At 49.0% G+C, this 26530-nt stretch overlaps 1 protein-coding gene across 3 annotated transcripts in view; it reads left to right on the top strand.

Annotated features, from left to right (window-relative positions):
• DDC (dopa decarboxylase) overlaps positions 1-26530 on the top strand; it is an 80022-nt gene that overhangs the window by 35018 nt on the left and 18474 nt on the right. For all 3 annotated transcript variants that reach the window (XM_073885030.1, XM_025853147.2, XM_073885031.1), the window contains 3 exons: positions 8059-8125; positions 12917-13011; positions 17626-17693. In XM_073885030.1, the coding sequence (XP_073741131.1) occupies positions 8059-8125; positions 12917-13011; positions 17626-17693 (230 nt within the window). The remainder of the gene's footprint in view (positions 1-8058; positions 8126-12916; positions 13012-17625; positions 17694-26530) is intronic.

Consider the following 26530-nt stretch of genomic DNA (forward strand, 5'->3'; position numbering starts at 1 on the left):
TGGATATCAGTCCTTTATCAAGAGTTGCATTTTGCAAATATTCTCTCAGCAGGTAACTTTTCATTCTCTGAAATGTCTTTCATAGAGCAGAAGTTTTTAATTTTACTCAAGTCCATCTTATCAATTTTGTTTGTTCATGGATCATGCCTTTGGTGTTGTGGCTACAAACTCATCCCCGCACCCAAGAGGATATAGATTTTCTCTTGTGTTACCTTTTAGGAGTTCTATAGTTTTACATTTTACATTTAGGTCTGTGATCCACTTTGAGCTAATTGTTGTGAAGGGTGTAAGGTCTGTGTCCAGATTCAGTTTTTTGTGTTTTGTTGTTTTTTTTTTTTTTTTGTATGTGAATGTCCAGTTGTCCCAACACCATTTGCTAATGGTAGTGATACTGGTAAGAGGGAGAAGGATGTATTATTTATTATTTACTGTTATTTATTATCCCTTTTGCCCATTTATGGGCTCCTTCGTTAGAATGTAAGACGTCATTTACATTAGAATTTATATTTTAATTAAAGTTAAATACGTACGCAGCTTCATAATCAATTAGTTCTGTGTGTCTTATAACCGCAATACTGAAAAACAAGGGTCTACTGAAAGATCTGATTGTCCTCACCGAGATGTCTCCTTACCAAAGTCAAAGCTCTAATGTCTCTTAGTGTTTTTTTCCCTTCATCTTTGAGATGGAAATCCAAGTGTATGTATTAAGTAATACAATGATGTAGACAGTTTTAGGGATGAGAGAGAGAGAGAGAGGGAGATCGAATTTCATCTCTTCTTTCTGTATTATTTTACAAAGTGTGAACTTTTGTGGTCTTCCCTCAGGAATCCTTAGAAAATAAATTTTATTGTCTTTATTTAAGTATTTTTTAATAGAATGTCATATTGAAAACACATACATATTCATCACATATTCATGCTTCTACACAAAGGAAGGACGATCAAAGCATGGGTTCATGATTTGGTGGTGGGATTTCAGAAGGCAGCAGAGCATTTCACGATGGCTCTGTGCCCGCCAGTTAGCGAGAACTTTGAAATGAAGCATCATTGGCGGGCATTTCAGAGTGGCCAAACGCCTTGTCGGGACATTTTATATATGTTATTGGGAGGCATCTACCCTAACTACATTTTATAATCCTTGTTAGTGGGCTCTCATGCAAATGGTGGACAAATTCGTGGGCTTAGCAGCAGATGCCAGATACCGCCACTTGTTATATTTCCAAACTTATCATGATGGGCTATGCAACAGTTCCAGGTTCATTCTCTTAGTCATTCATTCACTTGGCAAACATTTATTGAGCACCTGCTGCATGCAGGGCCAGCAGGCCCTCCAGGGTCTTATTGGTTAGACAGAGACATGAAGTGAACAGTCATGTACAGCAGGTGCAGCGCGATCTATGATACAAGCAACCCAGCAGTTCCCACCGGAACGTGAGCATCAGGAAAGTGTTGCTGCAGGATCCACAATCTGGAAAGAGTAAGGGATGCAGGCCAAGGGAGGGGCTCGCAGGGCTGTTTGGGCAAAGCACTCCAGGGGGAAGGAAATAGCAATGAAAATGGATGGTATCCCAGGAATCTGAAGTGCTAAGAGGCTCAGAACTTGCTAGGGCCACGAAGCTGGCAGGTGCACCATGATGGGATCCCAAAGCTTCTGCTGCACGTGCCATGTTGCACTGCTGTCCACGGAAGGGCAGGGAGAGAGCAAATGGGAAGTCTTAGAAGCTTCGAGAGTGCCCAGAGCGTGAGTGAATGGAGGGGTGTCAGAGGCGGAGGTAGTGGTGAGGAGATCATGCAGGGACCATCATGAGGAAGATGCGCTTCTTCCTGAGGGCAATTTGCAGTTAGTAAGGGAGTTTTAAATGGAAGAGAGACATGATCTGATTTGTATTTTCAAACACCCCTCTGGCAGCCGAGGGGCACAGGGTGGGGCTGTGAAGCCCAGCACACAGAGCCCCGTGGCAAAGCGTGCCTCCGGTGGTCTGTCCATTATAATACAGGCCTAAAAGTGGGTGACTGTCTTCATTGTGCATCAATTCAAAGTTACCCTATAAAAATAACAGGGCACACTCGAGTGGCTTCACCGGGGCGGGGTGGTGGAGCTGCTGTCCTTCTCACATCCTATCTTACTCATCCTTCAACCATGGCAAGTGATCATTAACAAGTAACCACCCAACATGGGCAGCGATCATGACTTAGAAGTCACGTAGAAGATTCCTTATCTGGAAAATGGAGTCCCATTGAAATCTGGCCTGGCCCACAGGAGTGTATTGGGGATGTAAAAGTTATTCTGCATGTGTCGGAGCAGAAAAACGTGATTAATGTTAATAATAACTGGCAGGTGGTTAGTGTGGCCAACAGGTGAGTAGGAGGCAAGACAAGAAGCAGGAAATGCAATATTCTGGCAATTGGTGGAGGATGATGATGGCAATGGGTATGGAAAGAAGGGACTGGATTTAAGAGGCATTCACTAAGGAACGGGGGCCAACAAAGCAGTAAGTGAGGGACGAGCTCAGGAGGACTTCCCCAACTCAGACTGTCCACCCCCAAGCTCGGAGATCCAGAGGGCCCAGAAACGGGAGCAGCATGGCATGGGGGAGATGGTGCTGAGCTCATTTTTGCAGGAGTTGAAGGTTTACACATCTAAATAGGGATGCCCCCCAAGACAGCTGAGTTCACCTGGGAGGGGAGGTCTGAACAAGACACAGGTGTGAGTCCCATCTGAGTTTGGGTGGTCCCGACGTCGCTAGGAATACACAGGCAGCCCCCTATGGTCTGCTTGGGGGGAAAGAGGCCCCAGGAGAGAGCACCAACAGATAAAGCTGTGTGGAGAGAGAGGAAGGCGATGGGGGAGGGGGGTCACAGGGGAGCCACACCAGAAGCCTGGGGGCCACACAGCCAGGAGGGACACGACCTGAAGGCTGGACATGCCCCGTGATCTCAGGATCCGGAGAGGCCTTGTGTGTTTTGCCAAGGGGGGCAATTTGGGACTTCGCTAGGAGTTGATTTCCTGGAGTGGCCAGTGGTAGAATTTGGATTCCCCTGGGCACCTGCGGGAATGAGGAATGTGGGAATGGATTCATGTGTAAGGGGGAAAGGGAAGCAAGGGCCAGTAGCTGTAATGCTGGGTGTGCAGAGATGAGCCCGAAGTGTGTTCACGTGCTCAGTAAAGAAGGACAGATGCAGGTATTGAAGAGAAGACCACTCATCACCGGGAGGAACAAACCACTTTTTTTGTTTTGGAAGATTGGGCACCCAACGGATATGCCGCTGTGGGAATGTCCTCCTAAAGACCGAGATCGCAGTGAATGTTTCAGGGCATGTGTGACATTCTGATAGAAGCCACGGGCGTGGGCCAATCCCGTGTGTCAGAACACGAGGAAGGCCCCTGGGGACCTGGGATGGCTCAGTCCCTTTCCTCACGGGATGGCTCCTGGTGGGACGACACGTGTTTCCAGGTCTTCGCACTATTTGGTGAGCACTATGCCCGTGCAGGGCAGAGGGTGTGATTAACACGCTGCAGGGGATCAGCGAAGGCTTTGGCTAAGAGGTAACACTGAGCTGTGTCCCAGAGGACACACAGGCCGCGCTCATGGGCTCAGCGCCTTTCTGGTTGAAGAACAGAGTGTGACAAAGATACAGAGATGTGAGAGGTCACAGGAGGTTTGAGGACATGCAATAGGTTTGTTATCTTACGCGAGTCCCTCAGCCAGGGGCCTCTCAAGCCAGAGAGGGAGGCCGGGCTCAGACCTAGAAGGGCAGCAGCTTGAACTTGGACATACTGCCCACTTGTTCCCTTAAAACTATGTATCTAGTGGTTATACTTCTGCATAATACCTGCATGCATAATTCCGAGATGCGGACCTTTATTATACTCATAAAGGGGTTACAGACATCTCAAATTCATCTCAAAATTCAAGGCCCTCTGCAGAGAGCGAGGGGCCCAAGTTTGAACCACGAAAGGTGAATCTCGGCCCCTCCCGGGACTTGTGTGGGGCTTCTGATAGTTCTTCTTTCTTCCCCGTGGTGGCTTGCCACCCTGAGAGCCAACCTGATAAGGTCAGGCCAGGCAGAGGGAAGTGCCTGCGAGGTGCTCATCGGAGAAGTGGCAAGGAAAGCAGGGTGGGGAGGGCAGCTCTGCCTCCAGAAAGGGCAAGGGGGACATGTGCCTGGGCCGCAGATGCCCTGCAGGCTCTCGGGCACAGGGCACCGGCACCATCCCCGCCCTCCCTCCCCCTGCACAAATGTGATTAGGACCCTGTAGCACAGCCCAAATCAGGTTAGCGTCAATGAGCTGAGCTGGTGTAATCAGACGCCGGAGTAGAGCAGGTGCTGGGCTTGAAAGAGGCTTTTGAGAATTAGAACAAGCTGACGGCCGCTGTCTAGAACACAGCATGCAGGGCCAGTTGGGCATGTCCTCACTGCCAGGCAGAGGGGCCGCTGGCCTGGGCCAGGGCCCTGGGTTCTTTCCTCAACTAGCAAAACAAGAGTTCATCACACTGGGGTTCACATGATGGTCTGCTCCCCGCCCCTGCCCCCGTGTGTGCTTGACCCACCTGCAGGGTCTCACTCAAGTCAACTGCAAAGTCCGGATCATAAGAATATCCAGCTCATCCGGCTGTTGTGGCGGCCAAACAGTCTGCAAAGCCCCGGGCCCGGGCATGGTCCATGCTCAGAACACATCACCTGCTCTGCTCTCCACTGAGCCCAGGATGACGAGGCAGGATTTTAGTTTTTACAGAAATGCTCCGTGCTCAATATGAAAACATCGAGAATGGAGGTTTATATGATGAGATCCAAAAATCTCATCTTAAGAGATGAGCCGTATTAATACTTGGTGAACATCATCCTAGATACTCTCCTGTGCACACATTCATAGGTAGAAAATAATTTCAACAAGAGGATATTTAATATATGTGTTGTCTTTAAAACACAAGTTATTTGCCTTTATTTCAATTAGAATTGGAGGAAAATCAAAGGAAATTGAAGGAATTGCTGAATAATAAATAGGTCATTCCTCAGAGATTCTTAAAATTGAGAAAATAAACTATAAGCCAATATTAAGATGGTTGAGGTATCCTGTAGTTTTTTATATACATTTTTGCTATTTTAATGACTTAGAAAAAGCATTCTAAGAGTCTTAGGCTCTACCTACCAAGCCAAGTGGCTTTGATGAAGCGTGTTACTATTCAGTTATAAATCAGGAAGAAATTGCAAGTACCAGAGAAAAATCGCATACTCACTTGGAGTCCTACTAAGTGAGTCATCTTGTCAGAATGAACCAATGCAGAGGGTGCATGAGGCTGGCGAGGGGGAGGCATGCACAGCGGGGTTGGGAGGCAGGGGGCTAAGAGCATTGAGGACGCTGAGTTATGGGAGCATCTAGACCCGGTGGGACCTAGTAGGCTGGGCATTTGTGCTGTGAGTGGGAAAACAGAAGCCCGGCTAGCTGCTCGCCTCCAACCCAGGGATTTATGCCCCAAGTGCTGTGTGACTTTCATGTGGGTGTATTCATCATGTGTTTGTGTTTCTGTATCTCTGTTTTCTGTATGTTTGACATCTTGGTGGCCTCGCTGACCCTGGAGGGACCGCTCCTCCCAGGAGCAGCTGATTCGAGAGACGGTAAAGGATTATCTTTCCCCAAACCAGCCAATCCAGAGCCTATACCCCGAACCACCTCCTCTGTGGGGCTCCTACACTCCAGGCCAATAGCCCCTGCCCTCATCACCTCCCAGCCAGGGACACTAGGGACAGCCCCCTCTGCCCCAAAGCCCACTGAAATTATTCAAACCAGCCAACCCTCAGTCTGCTCGCCCTGCAACCTGCTGTTTCCCGTGGAAACCATCGTAAAGGCTCTGGCCTTTGCTGGCCGCCTCCCTCAGCCTCCTGACTGTGCGTCCCCATGTGGCCCCCCCATGGCATAGCATGCCCCGCCTCTTGGGAACGGCCAGTAAGACAAGCTGTCTTTCCAATGGCAGTAAGCTCCCAATCTGGTGGCTTCGCTGTACCCGAATAATAGTAAAAAAATAGTAAAAAAAAAAAAAAGAGAGAAATAGTTAAAAAAAAAAGAAAAATAGTAAAACTAATAACAAAAAGTACTTGAATAAAAAGTAAAAAATAGTAAAAACAATAATCATAAAATAGTAGAAAAATAGTAAAAAACAGTAAAAAAATAGTAAAAAAAATTCTTAGAAAATAGTTTAAAAAATCGAGAAAAGTAAAAATCGTAAAAAAAGTAAAAAAATAGAAAAAATAAAATAGTAAAAACAGAAATGGTAAAAAATAGAAAATAGTAAAAATAATAGTAAAAATAGTACAAAAATAGTACTTGAATAAAAAGTAAAAAATATTAAAAAATAATAGCAAAATAATAGAAAAATAGTAAAAATAGTAAAAAATGGTAAAAAAAGTGCTTAGAAAATAGTTTTAAAAATAAAAAATAAAAATAGTAAAAAAATAGTAAAATAGAAAAATAGTAAAAATAATTTAAAAATAGTAAAAAGCGTACTTAGAAAACAGTTTTTAAAAAATAGAGAAAAGTAAAAATCGTAAAAAAATAGTAAAAAAATAGAAAAAAGAAAATAGTAAAAAAATAGAAAAAAGAAAATAGTACAAAAATAGAGAAATAGTAAAAAAATAGAAAAATAGTAAAAATAATAATAAAACATAGTAAAAAAATAGTACTTGAATAAAAAGTAAAAATATTAAAAAATAATAGTAAAATAGAAAAATAGTCAAAATAGTTTAAAAATAGTAAAACAAAGTAAAAAAATACTTAGAAAATAGTTTAATATAAAAAGTAAAAATAGTAAAAAAAAATAGTAATTTCAAACACTCTGCTCCTGCCCCCTCGGGGGCCCAACTCCCCTGGGCACACCCCATTGCTATAGGGAGTCCTGCCAGAGTCTGGCCAGGACCTGCTTTGGAATCACTCTCTGCCCCTGGGCAAGGGACAACACCGGTGCCCGGGGAAGCTGCTGTCTCACCCAGGTGACTGTGTGAGCAGAGAGCCAGGGCTTGTCAGCTGAGCCCTCCACGGGGCAGGCATGATGCCGCCCTGGCAAGAGCGCTTTGACTATGAGAGGTGCACTGGGGTCTCCGGTCAAACGCAGGTGGTCCTCCCACCAGGTTCTGGAGTTTACTAGACTGCGTGCGTCCCTGACCTTTTATTCATCTCTATTCTTAGGGCACGTAGCGCTGCCGGGGCCTTCGCGGGGGCTCCATAAAGAACTGAATCGAATTTTCCACCCAGACAGAAGGAAAATTCACACTCTTGTCAGATTGAGGGAGAAATGGAAATGTCATTATCCAGAGGGTGCTGGCCTCGTAAATCAATTGGGCTCTTCGGTTTTGTAAACATAATGTGCTTTTTGATCACTTGGAGGGAGTCTGAATTTAGCAAATGGGTCTCAGCACCGATTCCATGTGGGGCAAAGTGCATATTCCCAGCAACACGAAGAGTTGTGGAGCCTCGTTTCAAGAGCTTTAGGAGTCCAGGGGCAGAGACAGCCCCGTGTGTGGGGATGACACCAGTCAGATGGTACCCATGCTGTCACCGCCTTACAAAGTGCTCCAGGAGCAGGAGGGGCCCAGAAATCCGGGCCACGTTTCCCGCTTGTGTGACCAAGCATGCTCAACGCTGTCTGGAGACGCACCTCTAAAAATCGTTTCCAGTGTCCATAGGGCTTTCTCGTGAATCTCCTTGGAGAAAAGCTTCATCTCTCAAGGACTGAAGTTCCCTTGGGAGCTGTGCTGCTCGGAGGGAAGGGCAGCAGCTGAGAGCAAGGCATCCTCCCTGCCCCTCAGCACACGGGGAGTCAGTCTTGTGCAAGTGCTGTTTCCAACCTCACAGCCTGGTTTTCTGTGGGCGGATGTTTCTCTTGAAGCTTCCATGCAAAGACTGCATCTGCATCCACAGACTCAGGTCTCCGGCTAGCAGACGCTGATCGAGCACTACCTCTGAGGCTCTGGGCTCGACCGGGGGCAGCCGTTGTGCGTGCGGAGGTTACAATAGTGACCAAAACATGGGGGCCTAAAAGAGGTCTGCTTTTTGCTCCCCAGGTGGTGGCTACGCTGGGGACCACGTCCTGCTGCTCATTTGACAATCTCCTAGAAGTGGGTCCTATCTGTGAGTATCTGATCGGATTTTCTTCTGGAAAATGCTCTCGGTATATGAAGACTTTAGTGGACCTTCTTCTTTGGGCTCTCCTTCTTCATAATATTAACAATATAGGTCAAGTTCATATTATAATATCATAATATGTTTAGATAGCATAAAACATAATGGGATGTTCACATAATAATAACTTCATATTTCGATGGTTTGCTAGACTCTTCTATTTGCAATAGCATAAATCTCATTAGCTTGAAATGCACAAACGCAGAAATGTGGCCTAATTGGACCAGAGCTGAGCTTGGCTGAACCAACGTGCTATCGGTAAGAAAAAACTCTCGCATACAGACTGTGGGGCCCCGTCACCCAACCCGAGAGAACAAAGTCAAACTCTTCGAGCAAGCCCCACGAGGCTCGTGCATCTGCAGGACGTGAGAGTTACCCATCTTTGAATGAAGCCTGACCGGTCTTCTTCAGCATTTCTGGAACGACTGAATGCAAATTACCTAATGCGATTAAGCAGATCCAAACCCTGGATTTCTCTGGAGAAAAACCTGCTTGCTGTGCTTTTCAGGGCCGCTCTCCCCCTCCAGGCTCCCTCACAGCACACGGGTGGTCTCCCCAGGGGGATGAGGAGTCAGAGAATCCCAACGGTGGAACGCGAGTAAGGACTGTGTTTCCAAAGTTACCCCTTCAACACGCGGCTCTGGACCCCCAGCAGGTCCGGGAGGGGTTTCTGTGACAGAGACCTTCTCTTGGGCAGGGGCACGGCTTCTTGACCCCCTTCCCCTGTCCTCGGGTCATACCCGCTGCCCCAGGAGCGCGGGGCTGCTCATCGGGACGGTCTGGGGTCCCATGGAGGCTGTTCAGGCCCTCAGATCACATCTCTGTGGCTTGTGCTGGACAGCACGCCCCCTGCGGGTACCGCTAACCCCCCCCCGCCCCGCGCCCGTGTGCGTTACCCCCGCCTCTCCTAACGGGGGCCCACCTGTGCACACACCCAGGCAGCGTGGCTGGGCCCAACCTGGTCACAGCCCACCCGTGCAGCGGCCAAGCCTCACCACTTCAGGCTGTGGGCCCTCCCGTCCCAAGCTCCGCGTCCCCATCTGTAAGGTGCGGTGGTCGAATGTCAGTCCTTCCCTCACAGGGCTCTTTAGAGGGTGAGTTCCTGCACAGAAATCATGGAGACCCAGGGTGGAGGCAGGTGTGCCAGGGACCGGCCGTGCCCAGGGGCTGTGGGCGTGGATGTGCCCGTTCACACAGGTTTGCCTGCGCCATGTGTGTCCGGCGGCAGACGTTTGTGTGAGCAGTGGGCTGAGGGTAGTGGTACAGAGCCCGGGGCTGGGACAAGGGGCGCAACCGACTGGCTCAGGCCTGCGGCCATGGCGTTGGCCCCGTGAGCTGCGGACCCTGGTGTGCCAGGCCGAGCCCGCTGGGCAACCCCTCTGGCTCAGATGTCAGGCTGGGAACTGGATGTCCCTGGCGGGGGCTGGCTGAAATCATGCCCGGGGCTCTCGGATTTATGGGGCCAGAGCTCCTCGGCAGGGCAGAGCCCATGCGGCCCAGGAAGCTGACGGCCCAGGCAAGGCAGCTGGTGCTCACCGCGCCCTGGGGAGTGGGGGGCCCAGCTCAGGCTGTCCCGCAGTCCTGGAGCATCCCCTGCTCCCCGGATCTGGGGGTGGTGGGAACTGTGGGCTCCGTGACGGTTTGGTGCTGAGCACAGAGGCTGTTCTGGGGCTCGCCAGGGCCAGAACCCTGCTGCTCCCTGCCACAGCGCATACGTGCGGGTGATTTTGACAATTATATTTACTACTGATGACGCTGTTACTGAGTGTCAGTAATCCCAGCACCTTTCTGTTTCCTCCCCTTGCTCTGACACCATCTCCCTGACTGTCACCAGATACTTAGCATTCACCCAGGGCTGCTCTGGGATCCCGGGCCGGCCTCGTTCTGTGGTATGATTGGAATAAACCACTAAAACAATTCATTCATCCACCGTGATTTGACAAAGACGGTATGTGTCGGAAGATCGTTTTCCCCAAACCGCTGCTTTAGGAAAGACCTTTTCTTCTTGGTTCCTTTTAAAACGACTCGCCAGAGAGAGACTCGGTCTCACGTGGCCCACTTGGCTGGATCAGTGGAGGTGTCCAGCCGGTTTTTTACTGGGGAGAGGAGGTGCAGGAAGCAGAGAGTTGAAGGTGATGGGTGGGAGGTGTGACAGTGGGGAGCGGGGGTGGGGTCCAAGGGAATGCAGAAGGGGAGCAGGGTTCACAGGGCAGCCAAAGCCCTGCCCAGGGGCACCGGGATGGTGTCGGGGGGGGGGGCACTCTTGATGACACAGGAAGGATAGAGGGATCCCAGTCCCTCAAAGACTGTCCTCACTTCCAACACCTTTCAAAACCACCCTCAGGTTCAATAATCCATCAGAAAGACTTAGAGAATTCCCTGAAAGCCTCTCATGGGCATGGTTTGTTGCAGGGAGGAGAGGTGCAGGCCGAATGTGGGAAGGGACCAAACTCTTGTCTCCTTCCTCGAAATTGTGTGGATGGCTAGCTCCCCCCGGATTATGATGACAACACACACAGTGTGGGACACCCCCTGCCACGGAAGCTCCCTGAGCCTGTAGCACCAGAGTTTGGGGCTCAGTCACACACCACCCACTTGGCTCTCCTGCGGTCTCCAGCTCCTCTGGGGGGGTCCAGGTAATCCCTTCCGTCCCTAGTTCCTGCAGAAGTCAGAATGAATATGGTGCAAAGGTGCCATCATAAATCATACTGATGCACCGTTTGGGGTCAAAGACCCAGGCGAGAAAGGACTCCTATCAGGCAGGGCACTCCAGGCGCTAGAGGCCACCTCCCTGGAGCTGAGGGCAAAGGTCAGTGCTCTTCTGGAGTAAAATTAAGTCCCCACTGCACACCTTCCCCTGGTGCATCTCCTTCCCTTCCCTCCTGGGTACCCCTCCCTGTCTTTGCTCCCCACTGCCCCTCTCCGGGTTTCCCATACATTCCGGGATGGGTTGTGGTTTTTACTCTTAGCAAACATCCCTCTCACAAGGATGATGGCTGAGTGAGGAAAAGAGAGCCCTGTCTGCTGCGTCTGGAACCTGCTCCCCTTGCTCCTGCCTTCATGGCTTGCGTCCTTCCTGACTCGTCTGCCTGTGCAGCCCCCCACCCCCACCCCGGGGTCCTGCTCTGCCTCACCCCTTCCCTTGACAGTTCTGAACCGGACAGAGACATTGGAGCCCCAGACGCCTCCGATGTGCCTCTAACAGAAAATGAAGTTTCCTGACCGGCGGCCCCATGGAGAGGACAGCCTGGATCTGTGGTTTGCTGTCTGTCCTCGAAGTGCATCTGAGGTTTCTACCTGCTGCATGGCATCGGGAGCCCGAGCAGGAGAGCTCTACAGGGGTAGGACCATGGGCAGGGGCATGCGTGGGTGAGCTGTGGTCTCGAAGCAGAAATCCCACATCTTCCATAGGCTCTGTGCTTTCGCCAGCTCCCAGCTGCATCCGCGTGGGGCCCTGCGGTGCCCACACACCGTCTGCCCATGAAACCTGCTTCAGGGTGCTCAGACCCCAACCACACCCTGACCCTCCGGGGCCGTATTGCATGTGCTCGGAAGACATTTGGTCTGCATCCAACCGAGGGCTTTGATCCCTCCAACCCTGAAGTTCAAACAGAATCAAGGCTTTGAAACGCCTCTTAGAGCTTTTATCAGCAGAGCTCAGAACGACTCGTCACTCCTCACGGCATCCTGCGTGATTAGCGAGCATCACGCGTGGAAAGGTGAAGCTTGCCTCTGTCATTTGTCACAGATGCACGGGCCAGGGGCTAACTGAGCCCTCCAGGTGCTTCCCTGACCCAGTTCGGGCAGGACAGGACATCTGCTCCCCATCAAGACGCCCCAGCCTTTCGTGGTTATGGATTGGGTGATGGGCCAAGCGCCCAGAACACAGGGAGGCACTCATCACGATGCTCGCATGTGTTTCTCACAAACCTTGGACCTGGTCTTGTCTCTCTGAGGTTCCAGGTGCTATTTTCATGTCCATTTGCCTCTGAGGAAGAATGAGCTTGAAGGGACATAAGGCCATACAGCTGCTGGGTGCTTGGAGGCAGGGGATGAACCCAGATCGTCTCAGTTGAGGGAGCGCATTTAATCAGGACCCTCTTCCACCTGGCGAGGAAGACATGGTCCCTTCCTGCCAGGCGATTCTGGCGAGGTTAGAAAACAGAAATCATATTCACCAAGGAGCCTAGGACGATTGCAGGTAGCATAAAATCAACGAGTATGCTTTGTGTCCAGATGGTGCGGGGCAGGGGGGCATAGGGGTCCCTCGGGCTGCGAACCCTGCCGTTCCCCAAGGAGTTTGTGGGGCAGGACATTAGGATGGGTTAGCCAGGAGAATCGGGAGCAGATCCCCAGTGGATGAGATGGAGGGAGGGCGAGAAAGGTGGTAAACCTAGAAGGAGGTGTGTGTGAGGAGCCCCGAGGGATAGTGCACGCTGCCTCCTTCGGGCATGAGCATCGACCTGCAAATCGAGCAGGGCAGCTGATCCCATTTTCCTCATCTTCTACACAATCCCTGAGCACCTGGTCTGTGTTAGCTCTGTCTGGGGCCAGCTCATGACCTCGGCCCTCAGCTTCATTGCCTTCAGACCCAAGGAGCCTGTTAGGGTCCGGGACGGGGCCAAGAAATGCTGTTGATGGTCAGGATGCATTAAGAGCCCTGGATGGGATGAGGTGGTTGTCAGGCTGCCGTGAGCAGGGCATCCACTGGGGAGCTTACCGGTCACCTCTGGATTTCAGGTACCAAGGAGGACGTGTGGCTGCACATCGATGCTGCTTACGCGGGTAGCTCCTTCATCTGCCCCGAGTTCCGGCATCTTCTGAATGGAGTAGAGGTGGGCGTGCTCTTTATCTTTAATAAGATCCTTTTTTTTTTTTTTTAGAGATGTATGATTTCTTTATTTTGGCAGGGGAGGGGCAGAGGCAGAGGGAGAGAGAATCCACAAGCAGACTCCTCGCTAAGTGTGGAGCCTGATGGGGCTCCCTCTCACGGTCCTGAGATCATGATCTGAGCCGACACGCAGAGTCGGCCACTTAACCCACTGAGCCATCCAGGTGCCCCTCTCTTCAATAAGATCACTGTTTAAAAGTGTTATGTGATCAGTGACTTCCTACAAGGCTGTGGCATTCCATTCGTCACTGCTGTGGTTTGTTTCAGTAACTTCTTTTCAAACAAATTTTGTGATTATCAGAAATCAGATTTCCTTATAAGGGGGGTTGAGAATCTGCCCAGTCATACGACCTGTCTTCTGGAAGTAGACCTGACGTTTGCAGCTCTTTTTCTGTCTGCACGAATCTTGGGCAGAGTTCTCATGGTAGGATAAATTTTAGCTTCTGAAACTGTGGGGAAATCTTTAGGAAGAAAATAAAATCTTAATGCCTCTCAGATCAAGAGGTCATGGATAAATGCAACCCGCAATTTTATTTGATCTGGTTCAGTGTGATAGCATGGTCTGACCATGCCCCTGAGCAGGGTATTACTTTAACAGATATTGAACGAGCAGCCATGGGTGCCTTTAAATGTCCTATACCGCTTTCGGAGTTTGGAAACCGTGGCCTATAATGCCCATGGAAACACCTGCTGCTTTTGAGAAATAGTCATCAAAACTATCGATCAAATACTCTGCTTCCCCACAGGGCCACAGAGGGTAATGTGGTGCAGACTTAATGCAGAGAGGGGACACTATGGGGGTGCCCTGATGTGTCATTTCAGGCTCAAGTAGGATGTTCCTCCAGCCAGAACTTAGCTGCAGACCAATAAAGGGTCCAGAGAGAAAGACTTGGTAGTGAGTCCAAGGGAAGGAGATAGTGAGTCAGGAGAGCCTCAGTCCTGACTCTATGCCCAGAGGCAAGGGTTTCGTGAGACCCCGGGCCACAGGAGGTGCAGGGATTAAGGGCGTGGTCATTGGCATTTAGTGACTATTTGAATGCTCCACCGGGGGACTAGCTGTGTCCCTGGGGGTAGGGTGGTGGCATCTCCAAACCTCACAAAGTGGATTTAGTAACAGTATCTCCTTTATCTCCTTCGAGGGGTTGCTGTAAGTATCCGGAGTTAATCATGTTTAAAGCGCTTAAAAACAGTGTCAGGTACACAGTGAGTCCCGTGAATGAGCTGGATCCTTTTATTAACTTTCACCACGGCTGCAGAGCCTGTCCCTGAGAACCTCTCTCCGCTCTCCTGTCATGCTGCCAATTAATTTGCTAATTGCTAATTTGGATCCTCATTATGCCGTAATACCAGAAGAGTGGGTGTCGGGTGTAGAATACAAATATTCCCATCTTCGGAAAGAATACCCCCTGGTTGCTGATGAATGAAGTAGCATTCTGGTTCATATCTCCATCACGTCTGTGCATTCATTCACTCACTCACTCCATAATCACTTATGGATGTCCAAATATGCTCCAGACCTCAGCTCAGTTCTGGGGAGGGGCTGATTTGTGGGGCCTCCAAAGTCCCCCATAAATATGAGGGAAGGGGTTGTGGTGGTGTGTGAGAAGTTCTGCTAAGCATGCTAGCACCCCACGTTGTGAAGTTCACTGCCAGTAGCTGGGTTTGTGGGTGTTATGGAAAAATAAATCTCTCTACCATATAAATGACTCCTGTCATTATGCATTATACGTTATACAGAGATGATGCATATGACTGGGTCTCCCCCTGCACCTCAGGGATACAGGGCAAATCGTTCATCGGGGATTTGTGTGCCTGTCCCCAGGATCTGGTCTTTCTAAGTATCAGGTTAAGGATTGCACAATCTTTTGCCACTTTGACTTTCCTCCTTCCCGTGATCCCACGACCCGGGGTTTCGGCTTTCACAGGGGGTGACTGACTATCAGGCCACCGCAGCGCTGGGCACTGGAGCATGATGGTATCTGCAGCAGACAGGATTTTCATGCCTGACACTGAGTCATTTCCATGTCTCCTGCATTGTTCCTTGCGGGGCGAGGGCCTTGCTGCTCAGCTGGTCTGATAAGGGGGCTGCAATATCCTGCCCCGTCCCTAGCCCAGAGATAAGAACTCTTGCTCTGCCAGCAGGAAAGAGCACACGGCAGTTGGGTAATGAAAGATGATTAAACACACCAACAGCCACCCCCGCCCCCCCGGGGAGGAAGCTAATAAAATTCTTGGCGAACAAAACTCTTCTTTCACATTTTGTCTCCTTTTATCGACAAATGAAACGCGTTGTCACTTCCCGTCTCTTTCTCAAAATCACTTTTATTGAAACGTGGAAGGAAATGAATCGGCTCCCCCCAGAGCGGGTTGACACGCGAGGTTGCCGTCAGTCGAGCAGATGTCTCCCTGGTGGCTGGTGGTGGGGCGCCCATCCATGGCTGCACCCCTGGGCCTCCAGCGGGACCCAGCTCCTATGCAGCATTCAGAGGATAAACCTGGACATGCATTTTGAAGAACGCAAGAATGCACCACTCAGGATAGCGCAGTGAAAATGCCCAGGGCCCTCCTCTGCCGGTCTCAGTCGTTGAAATCCTATTTTCTGCTTGGAAATATGGCGGCCCCTCAAATCAATGAGCTAACGCCTGTTTTTGGCAGTTGCTTCCCGTTGTCTTCCAGGAAGGGAGCCCGTTACTGATAGGCGGGCAATGAACTTGGATATGATCTTTAAAAATAAAGAAGAAAACGTTTAGGTAATGTGGGAAGAGTTGTTGATGATTGCATTAGCGTTAGTAAAAGAGCCAACCCATTAAATAAAAATTGGGGTGATCCCAATTACCGTAGGTTAGGTATGACATTTTCACCCTCCCACTGCTTAGGATGATACGTGTATTCTGAGAACTTTGCTAGTTCGTGAGTTTTGAGGAAGGTGCCGGCAGAAAGTATTTCATAGGCCAGATCAGTACAGTTTCCTACAGAGTACACACGTAAATTCAAATTCGGATTATTCCAAAGAGTTTAATAGTTTGAAAGGTAGATACATGTTATGTGACTCCAGACTATGCAAATTTGAAAGTGTACGACCTAAAATATTGATGACGTCTCATTTTACGAGGAAAGGTAGAACTGTGAATTTTCCCAATTAAAAATGAGGAGGGGTGGGTTCTAGAGGGGAGAGGGGTGGGGGATGGGTTAGCCTGGGGATGGGTATTAAAGAGGGCACGTTCTGCATGGAGCACTGGGTGTTATATGCAAACAATGGATCATGGAACACTACATCAAAAACTAATGATGTAATGTATGGGGATTATCATAACATAATAAAAAAATAAAGTAATAAAAAAAAATGAGTAGGGGCTCATGTGTCTTCAGAGTAGGAGAGCCCCCAGAACTGTGAGCCGTGTCCCTGTTGCTGCTGGGAGCAGGCATCTCCTCAACTCTCTTTGTCTTCTCTTGGGGTCGCCCGTGGATTCTGTGTTGGGGTTCCGCATGTTTTGAATTATCCAAGGTCCTCAAAATGCATCCCCTTGCTTTGAATGTGATAGCCCTACACCCGAATCAGGATTAACCCAGAAATAAAAGGGAGTGTTAACAGGAAGTTTCTAGATTAGCTCATTCCAGTCCCTCATTTATAAATTCTCATAGAATCATCCCGCCGAGGGCCCTCAGCCAGGCAGTGGGAACCCTAAGGTCAAAATCTGGGGCTCTTAGTCCAAAGCCTATGCCTCTTTCCATCGAAAAAAACAAAAAAACAAAAACGAGATTCTTCATTTCACTCTTCAGACGAACTTTCTGGACGTCTCCTAGGTGCCTGGCATTGCATCCCAAGACTGCCAGGGGGCCAGGGGGCCTGCATGCTCAACTTCTGCGGGGTGACCCTCTGCAGGCACCTCCAGCCCGACCCAGAGAGTCTACCTCCTCCTCTGAGCAGCGACCCAGTGCTCGTTTTCACATTGCATCCTGACGACTGCTCTCTGGTCTGATCTTCCCACTTCAGCACAAGCTGCTGGGAGTCGGTAGCCATCCCTGTGGTCCCTGGGACCACCCCCCCTCCCCCCTGGCTGGCTTACCACCCGCAGATCTTAACCACCCCACATCAGCAACAGTCACGGCACAGCCTTCCAAACCGGAGAGTGTACTGCATGTCAGGAGCTGGGCTGAGGGGTTCCTGGCTGTGATACCAGGATTTCTCCGTAAAGCAGCCATTCCCATTCTGGTCCACACTGAGTAAGCTGTTGAGCTGGGATCAAACCCTTGCCTCGTGCTTCAGCCCAGAATCAGCTGTTATCAGCTCCATGCATTCATGAACTACGACGCGTTCTTCTCCCTTGAAAATGAGTACAAAGAGGTACAGAGGTCAGGTGGCTGCCCAAGGGAGTTCCAGAGCCCGGACCTTCCCAACTGCCGCTGCGCCCCAAGCCCCACGGCCTCAGGGACGTCCCCTCCACGTGGTCTTGCACTTGAGAAAACAAGCTGTTAACTACTGTGTGTGGAGTCTTGTTTTACGACTAGACGCTCATAACTGAAATATCTTCTTCTTGTCATTACTGTTCCTTGGCAGTTTGCAGATTCATTTAACTTCAATCCCCACAAATGGCTGTTGGTGAATTTTGACTGCTCTGCCATGTGGTGAGTTTCCCCGTTGGCTAGATGTCAATGACCCCGTGCCCCCACTGCACTTGACAAGAGCGGCTTTCTAGAGAAGAAGCCCGGCAGGGGAGGATGCCATCGCTGGAGGAGCCCGTATGTCCCCCGCGTACTGCTCGCCTCCCTTCTGAGCCATGGGTGGGATTCTTGCTAGATCTTACCCTGGTAGTGCTCTGTTGACCAGAACATAGTACGCAACATAGCCGCACAAGAAGCCAAGGGTAATACAGAAAGCTCGCTCGCTGGCTCTAGCTAGCATTAGCAAAAACAACGCAAGGAAATTGCAGGGCGTATTTCTAATCTGGTGGTTTCTGTGTTTCCATTCTTAGGTGTTTAACACATCTAACTCTCAGGGCTTAATAGCATTTGCTAAGGAAAAATAAGAGTAATCCTATTTCCCACGAAGTTCCTGAAAATTCTTAATAGCAGAGCCATAATTACGTTGGTTATATTTAGGGCAAGAAAAAGAATTCAGAAATTTCACTGGATGATATTCCATTGCGTGGATGCTGGGAGTGGTGTGGGAAGAGTGGAAATTGGGTCTGCTACATTCATTACAGGAAGAAAGAGGTTAACCTTAAGACCGGGGCGCTTTGCATGAATTTTGTGCAAAATCGTTTAGCATGTAATTGAATGAATGGTTTTCCACTTGGAAGGGTGAAGAAAGCAGTTCTCACCCATCCCACCCAAAGTCTGTTCTCCCAGTTTCCTGAGTGATCCGGGCTCTCTTTAACTATTTTGTCCAAAGATAAAATCACATTTTCAGTGCTTTACTAAAAAATAAGTTCAAATCAGTTCTTTTTTTGTCGGCCTTTGACCCAAACTTTGGTGTGTGATTTTAAAGCCCCTTTGGATACGAGCGTTCCAGACTCAGCTCTGTCCGAAGTACTAGTAAGGATCTATAAGCTATAGTTTTTATCAATGTCAGTATTCTTTTGTGTTCTCGTGGCTACGTTTGTCTATTTCATTTAAAGTGGAACGCTTGAAGAATAACTCATGCAGGGTGTCAGAAAGCCCCTTTTTTCGAGCTTTAACTGAGACTGAAATATAATTCTGTTCTGCTGGTGTACTTGGTCAGATTGTGGGTCCTGGGCACGGAGCTGGTGCAGAGCCTAGAAGGGGCTCTGCCGCCTCTGTTTGGGGAGGGGTAGTGGCCTCCGCGTGAGCTGACGGGGGAGCCCGCAGGGTCCTTAGCGGCCAGTGAGGTGTCAGGCCAAGAAAGCCACCCAAACAGCCTGGAGGGTTGTCGGGGGTGAAGCGATGGGGACCAGGGGGGCTGCTGGGCGGTGGTGGCCAGAGGGGCTCATGGTGTGCCCAGACATCTCACTCCTTACCTGGGCAAAATACTCCTATCAGACACAGATGTTTAGGGGCACCTGGGGGGCTCAGTCAGTTAAGTGTCTTGACTCTTGATCTCAGCTCAGGTCTTGGTCTCAGGGTCAAGCATTTGCGGCCACGATCTGTGATCAGACATTGAGATATGATAAGGATGAATACAAAAACGCGGCCTCCTGTCCTTGGGTCCAAAACGCCAGTGCATCGGTTAAGGGCGAGAGAGGATGGCCGTGGCATGGAGAAGGGTCCCAGCCCGCCACAGTGCGGGGTGTGACCAGGGCTGCCGCGGAAGTGACCTGTGGGAGAGGCGCAGGGAGGCAGGGGTGATGCCATGTCACAGCGAGAAGGACAGAGTTGAGGCTTATTGCCTGCCGGATAAAATTCCATGTTAAATGTCAGGGCAAACCCCGGTGTTTGCAATTCTGCCCCTAGAGAAGGGCAATCAGTATGGGGGACCGGGGGGAAATGGGGGGCCAGTGCTTGAAGAGCTGCCTGCCTACCTGCAGATTCAGAAGGCCGAAGGCATGAGTCGAAGTTTGAACTGGGATAGAGGATGTGCTTTCTGGGTCCTGAGCTGCTGGGGTCCTGGACAGAAAAGCTGTCCAAGATTTCGAGGTGATTTCATGCATGTGGGGAAATCCATCCTCCCTCAAACCCCAGGGTTCATCCCGCGATTTCATGAACACAGAATATTGGTTGACGGCGTCTGGTGTTGAAGGGTTTGCATTTCAACGTGAAAACGGCTGCTTGTCAGCTTCTTCAGGCACTGGGCTAAGGCCTCTGGGACAAAGACAGAGACTCATTTCCTCATGATTCTGGAGGCTGGATGCCACAGACCAAGGTGCGGGCAGTGCTGGCCTCTGCGGACGCCTCTGTGTGGTGTGCAGACAGCTGTGTCCCTTCTGGGTCCTCTTCTTGTAAGGACACCGGTCACACACCGGTCACATTGGATTAGGGCCCAGGCATTAACCTCCTTTTAAATCATTTTGCCTCTTTAAAGACCCCGTGTCCACAGGCAGTCGCATCCTGAAGGTCCTGGGGGTTAGGGCTCCAGCCTATGAATTTTGGGAAGGGGACACAATTCAGTGCCTAGTGGTGCTCCCAAGAAATCACGAGATAAAACCATAAGGCTGACATTTAGGGGATTTAAACCGGGTCAGCTTGTTTTAAACCCTACATACAACCTTGATCATGCCATGTACTTCCTGATTAGCTTGTTTGATTCTTACCAAACTTCGGTTTTATTTTGATCTCACTATACCCAAGCCCCCCTCCCTGTTGTTGGTTTTTTTTTGGGTTTTTTGGGTCTTCGTTGTTGTTGTTGTTTCCTACAAAGAAGTTGCTCTCTCCTTTTGGCAGGGATGATGTTTAACATCACCTTGCTTGCCGAGGACCCTTCCCCACAGTCATCCGCCCCCCACCAGGGAGGTGTGGGCAGAACAGCATCCAAGCTGGGGGCAGCCCCGTCCAAACCAAGAACACCAAGGAAGAGGAAAGGTCATGATTTCGTTGGAAAGCATTTGATTTTGAGCACCATGGAGCTGAGACCAGAGTGGTATTGTCCCTGGGCTCTCGGGGTCCCAGCCTTGGAACAGAGTTTCCAGTAAATGACATAGAGCCAAAGCAAAACAAAAAACTAAATAAAATCAAATATAGACCAATGTAGATTGAGGTCCAGCAGGGGTCACATTGGATTAGGGCCAATGTAGAGGGCAGAGGTTCAGGTGAGAAGCTTGGGGGGCTGGCCAGGAGCTGGAAGGTAGAGGGGACTGTGTCGGGGGGATGCCTCCATGGTCCCATTCATTCACTGCCTGGTTGCTGCAGACGGAGAGGTCACAGAAAGCCTATTTGGTGACAGGGCATTTGACAAAAGGTCACGTGAGGCGGTAGACCAAGCAGTCCACGTACCTGCACTGGGGTTGGTGTGTGTGTTGGGGGGGAGGGCCATCCGTGCAAAGGCCCTGAGACCGATGTGTGCGCAATGGTGAACTCAGGTGGAAGCCACTGAAAATCTTTCAGATGGTCCACATGGAATTAATTTGTTTTAAATCAGCTCTCCACATTTAAAATGGGCGTTTTTACAGATACACGCAGCTCTTTAATGTCTCACTAAGTAATACGAGCCCTTACAGCACCATTTCTGTAGGTCAGTGGTGTGGGACTGAGCAGGCCTGGCTGGGACACGTGTCTTCCTGCCCGGCACAGCCCCTCTGGCCTCCGCACTCAGTCCTGGGGCCAGCCTGGCCTTGTGCACAGGCGAGCGCCAGGCTCCTGAAGCACACACACTTTAAGGATTATACCTGCATGGCAGCTGAGCTGGTGCAGGAATGGTCATCCCGATTTTATGGATGAAGCCACCGGTTCTGCTTATGGGTACACAGCCCTCCAGGCCAGAGCCACAAATGTTTAATGGCAGTGCGGTGAAGTTTTAAAAGCGAATGCTGAGTAGGGGCGCCTGAGTGGCGCAGTCAGTTGGGCATCCGACTCTTGATTTTTGGCTCAGGTCATGACCTCAGGGTTATGGGATCGAGCCCCATGTTGGGCTCCGTGCTGGGCGTGGAGCCTGCTTAGGACTCTCCTTCTCCCTCTCCCTCTGCCCCTCCCCCGACTCATGCTCTCACTCTCTCTCTCTCTCTCTCTCTCTAAAAAAACAACACACACACACACACACACACACACACAAAAACCTCAATACTGAGTAAAAAGAATCATATAGAGAATTATGAATCTCACAGGTTGCAAATTCAGAATACATGCACGAGGGCGCCTGGGTGGCTCGGTCGGTGAAGCGTCTGCCTTCAACCCAGGTCATGATCCTGGGGTCCTGGGATCCAGCCCCTTATCAGGCTCCTTGCTCAGCAGGGAGTCTGCTTCTCCCTCAGCCTGCCACTCCCCCTGGCTCTCTCTCTCAAATAAGTAAATAGAATCTTAAAAAAAAAAAAAAACATGCATGAAAATCGATACGCATTTTATAAACACATACACAAGAAAAAGCACGGAATGCATTAGAATTGTTCCAGATGGATGCAGAAGAAATTGGAGAACGGGAGCTGTTTTTTGGTGGGAATGAGGCAAAATCAGGCCCCAAAAGTGTTTTCACTTTTGTTCAAACTGTCAATTGGTTTCACTTTCTGACTACTGAAAGTCCTGGATTTGAGCCCAGGCATGGACAGCAACAGGCTAGAGAGGAAGGGAGGGATTGCAGCCTCCCTCCCCTGTTTGCCCGCCTGAGCTGTGGGTCCCCCCAGGCAGGCTCAGTCCAGCTCCCGGGGTAGGGGGGGCTTGGAGGGGCCCTGCGTGTTCGCGGGCAACGTAAGAGAAGGCGATACCTTGAAACGTGGTGCCAGGCAGTGCGCAGAGAATGAGCATTGAGAATATACTCAGAGGCTCCTTTGCACTGTCCCAAATATCCATGGACTCAAATACATAGGTTTTGCTATTCTAGGAGGTTATTGTGGTAAAATGGGGTGTCAACACATTAGGATAAAGGTAGTAAGACACTTGTAAAAACCAGATTTCAGAAAGAATAAGCATCCCTTTAGACCCGTAAGAGTTGAAAATAAACAAATAATCCTAAATTCCGAATTTTTTATAGATGTATTTAAATTTTTGCTGATACAACAAGACATAAATGTGTGTTCGCTTGTTTGTTTTTTAAATTGCTCTCACTGGCTGTTTTGTATTCCTTAAAGCCAGAAGGGTCTCTCTTTTGTGTAATGAAATTTTACCAATGGTTAGTCTGTAATTTAAAGTAAACATATTGGTTATTTTCTCTAAATATTGAAATGGACAAGATAATTGGAGTTTCGAAAGCTTGCAATCATTGTAAGCATAGTAACTACATTTCGTAATGATTTCATTATTCTGTTCATAAGTTTTTATTGTTCATTTGAATCTTGTAAATATGAGCCATTCTGCTCAGACCTCAGTATCTGTTTAACATCAGATTTTCTCCAAAGAAAGCCTCAGATTCCACACAACGCCAAGGGCATGTTTTCACTCTACCTTTAAAGAGAGGCTCTTTGCCTTTTTCCAAATAAAATTTAAATTTTATCCCAAGTAGTTTTATAGCTTTTGCACTTTTCTGTTACACTGGATTTCTTTTGAAGTTCAGTTTCTTGGGAAGATGGTTGATCACTCTATTATGGCAAGATCGGGTGCTAGAACTTGTTTCATAAGCATTAACGCACAGTTTTCTGTGTACCTTTTTGGTTTCTTTGCACTTTGGTCCCAGTGCTCTTTCCCATCCTGAATGCTTTTCTCTGTTGCCGGCACCAGGATGTAACACGAGCCCTCATTCTGTGAGCCTCACAGGCTATTGTGGGCTTAGAGAAAGACAATGTAGATTTCCCCAAAACGCAGGAGTCCCCTCCCCTCGGGCCCCAGGACCGTCCCTCAGGAGTGTGTCTGATGTCAGGGAGACAACTGTCCTCACCACGAGGCCCATTCCGCGTGAGTTGACTCATGCCAATGCAGGCCGTTTCTGAGTGTGCCTGCACACACGTGTGTGCAGGTGTGTGTGCATGCCCGTGCACATCTGTTTAAATAGCCTTCCTTCTACAACCCTGTCAAACATCATGCCCAACATTGTCCACATGCAACAAAACTAGCTCCAGCATAAACAGACTAAACAAATAAACTGAAAAAATCTTACAGCTATTAAAGATGATTATGTACAGCTTTTTTAAATACAGCTGTATTCAATATACTCACTAACGAAATTATTATTCGCCAAAAGTTAAATTTTTCCCTCAATGGGAGGTTCCAAATTCTCCCAACAGCAAACTCTACCAAGTTGTCAAGGCATTTATCAGTCTGAGCATGAGTGTACTTCACAGAGAGCAGCAAGGAGGGCACACACCGGCGCTCATGTCATGAAGTTCGGGTACCTTGGATTCCCCAAAACCGGATGAGAAGCTGAGGGGAAAAAAGCCACGGAGAAAGAAAAGAAAAGCAAGAAAGAAAAAGTTTGTTTTGCTCACAAATTTAAATACGGAATCTCTAAGTCCCATATTAGCATATGAAATTCCATGATGTTTAAGGGAAGGAAAGACTGTGTATCATGACCCAGATGGGTTTATTCCAGGTGTGCGGGGTGTTTTAGAAATATTAGAAGGGTTTGAAATGTCATTTGCTGTGTGAAGAGTCAAGGGGAAGAGAATCATCATCACAGGAGATGCAGAAAAAGCGTCAGGTAAAATTCTACACCTGCACCAAAAAAAATTTTAGTAAAATAGGAACAGAGAGAACTTTCTTATTCTGATGAAAGATATCTACCAAAAAACTACAGTAAGCCTATTCTTAATGGTGACATATTAGAAGGACTCCCTTTAAGACCAGGGAAGAATAAGGGCTCTTATAATTCACGTTCTGTTCGGTGCTTGCTCTCCTGGCCTGTGGAGTAAGAGGTGTAAGGAAGTCAAAGTGTAAAGATTCGAATGGAAACCATAAAACTCTTACTAGTCTCAGATGATGTGACTGTCTGCAATAAAAAGAAAATTTAATGAAAGTATTAAAAGAACACAACAAAATCTCTAGATACGCATTTTTAAGGTTTTACATATACAATAAACGGTACATGTAATTTTTTTAGAGGGGGAGAGGCAGAAGGAGAGGGAACGAGAATCCCCAAGCGAACTCCATGCTGAGGATGGAACCGATTCGAGAGCAAGACCTGAGCCAACATCAAGAGGGACGCTTAACTGACTGAGCCACCTAGGCATGTCAGCACATGTAATTTTTAAACTTTATGCAGTATTGTAAGTACTGTATTTTTTTACAGTATTGTAATTTTATTTTATGTTTTTAAAGATTTTATTTATTTATTTGACAGAGTCACATCAAGAGAGGGAACACAAGCAGGGAGAGTGGGAGAGGGAGAAACAGGCCTCCCGCGGAGCAGGGAGCCCGATGCGGGACTCGATCCCAGGACCCTGGGATCGTGACCTGAGCCGAAGGCAGACACGTAACGACTGAGCCACCCAGGCGCCCCTGTATTGTAATTTTATACAGTTTGTAATATGTGTACAATTTTACAGTATTGTAAATTGTAAATAAAGAAATACCCTTTACAATAGCGGAATAAGACATAAGGTTACAACAAATAAAGGTATCAAAAGTTGTGCAGAAGGGCACCTGGGTGGCTCAGTCGTTAAGCCTCTGCCTTCGGCTCAGGTCACGGTCCCAGGGTCCTGGGATCAGCCCCGCATCGGGCTCCCTGCTCCGCGGGAAGCCTGCTTCTCCCTCTCCCACTCCCCCTGCTTGTGTTCCCTCTCTCGCTGTGTCTCTCTCTGTCAAATAAATAAATAAAATCTTAAAAAAAAAAAAAGTTGTGCAGATTCTTGAGGGGAAAACAGACAATGTTTTGGAAGCCATTCCAGCAGTCCTCACTGAATGGAAGGGTATGCTGTGTTCATGGAGAGGGAGACTGAGCATCAGAGCCCAGTGCCACCCTAATAAATATCCTGGTTGGGTATTTTTGTGGCACTTGGTGAAGCTGAGCCTAATATTTACATGGGCCCAGAATAGCCAAGGAAAAAAATCGAAGAACAACACAGTGGGCTTGTGCCCCATCCAACATCGATGTGCAGGTGAAATCAGTATAGCTCAAGCAGGATGCAGTGGAGCGGAGATCCAGAGGGGACAGCCTAGAAGCAGCCCACAATTACCCGGATTCCCATCACTGCTAGTTAGGTAACTTTCACGATCCAGTGCCGAGTACCAGAGGCAAACCAGCTAACACAAAAATGAACAAAAATTTTTTCACCCGAAGGAAACAGCAGGGGGCGCTGGACAAATGCAGTGTTACTCCACATCATTAGAAATCAGAAATGCACATTAAAATCCCTCCAGGAACATTGTCGGTTGCGTCAGATAAAGACCCTCCGCACTGACTGCTGACCAGGACGTGGAGCCATAGGAGCTTGAGGGCCACACCGCCTCAGACGCTGCCTTGGCCCTGCCTGCCCTGTCCCCATTCCATAACTGGACGTGCGTCCGAGGGGCCGTCCCTCCAGGGCACCACGGGGCTCCGGGGCGGCGCGGTCTGTCTCACAATGAGCGACAAGCAAGAGGAGAGTGGACAGACTTCGGTCTGCTGGTGGGGCCGTCCAGCGAGGTGGCAAAGTGACCAAGATCTACATGGAAGGCCGGCTCGGAAGCTCAGGAGTATGGTTTGGAGAAAAATACAGAGAACGACGTCATTTAACTTTAAACAGCTTGTGTTTGTGTTATGTTTAGAAACGTTCGGGGGGCGCCTGTGCGGCTCCATCGGTGACTCTTGATTTCGGCTCAGGTCATGATCTCAGGGTCGTGAGATCGAGCCCCGTGTTGGGCTTCACGCTGAGCCTGGAGTCTGCGCGAGGATTCTCTGTGTGTGTCTCTAAAATAAATAAATAAATCCCCAAAAAAAAAAAAAAAAAGGAAAGAAAGAAACCTGCAAAACAATACCATAGATTATGTAGGAATTTGTAGGGAAGATTCTG

This window comes from Callorhinus ursinus, unplaced genomic scaffold (genome assembly GCF_003265705.2).
Source record: "Callorhinus ursinus isolate GAN/ISIS: 27379988/994484 unplaced genomic scaffold, GSC_fseal_2.0 scaffold60, whole genome shotgun sequence".
NCBI lineage: Eukaryota > Metazoa > Chordata > Mammalia > Carnivora > Otariidae > Callorhinus > Callorhinus ursinus.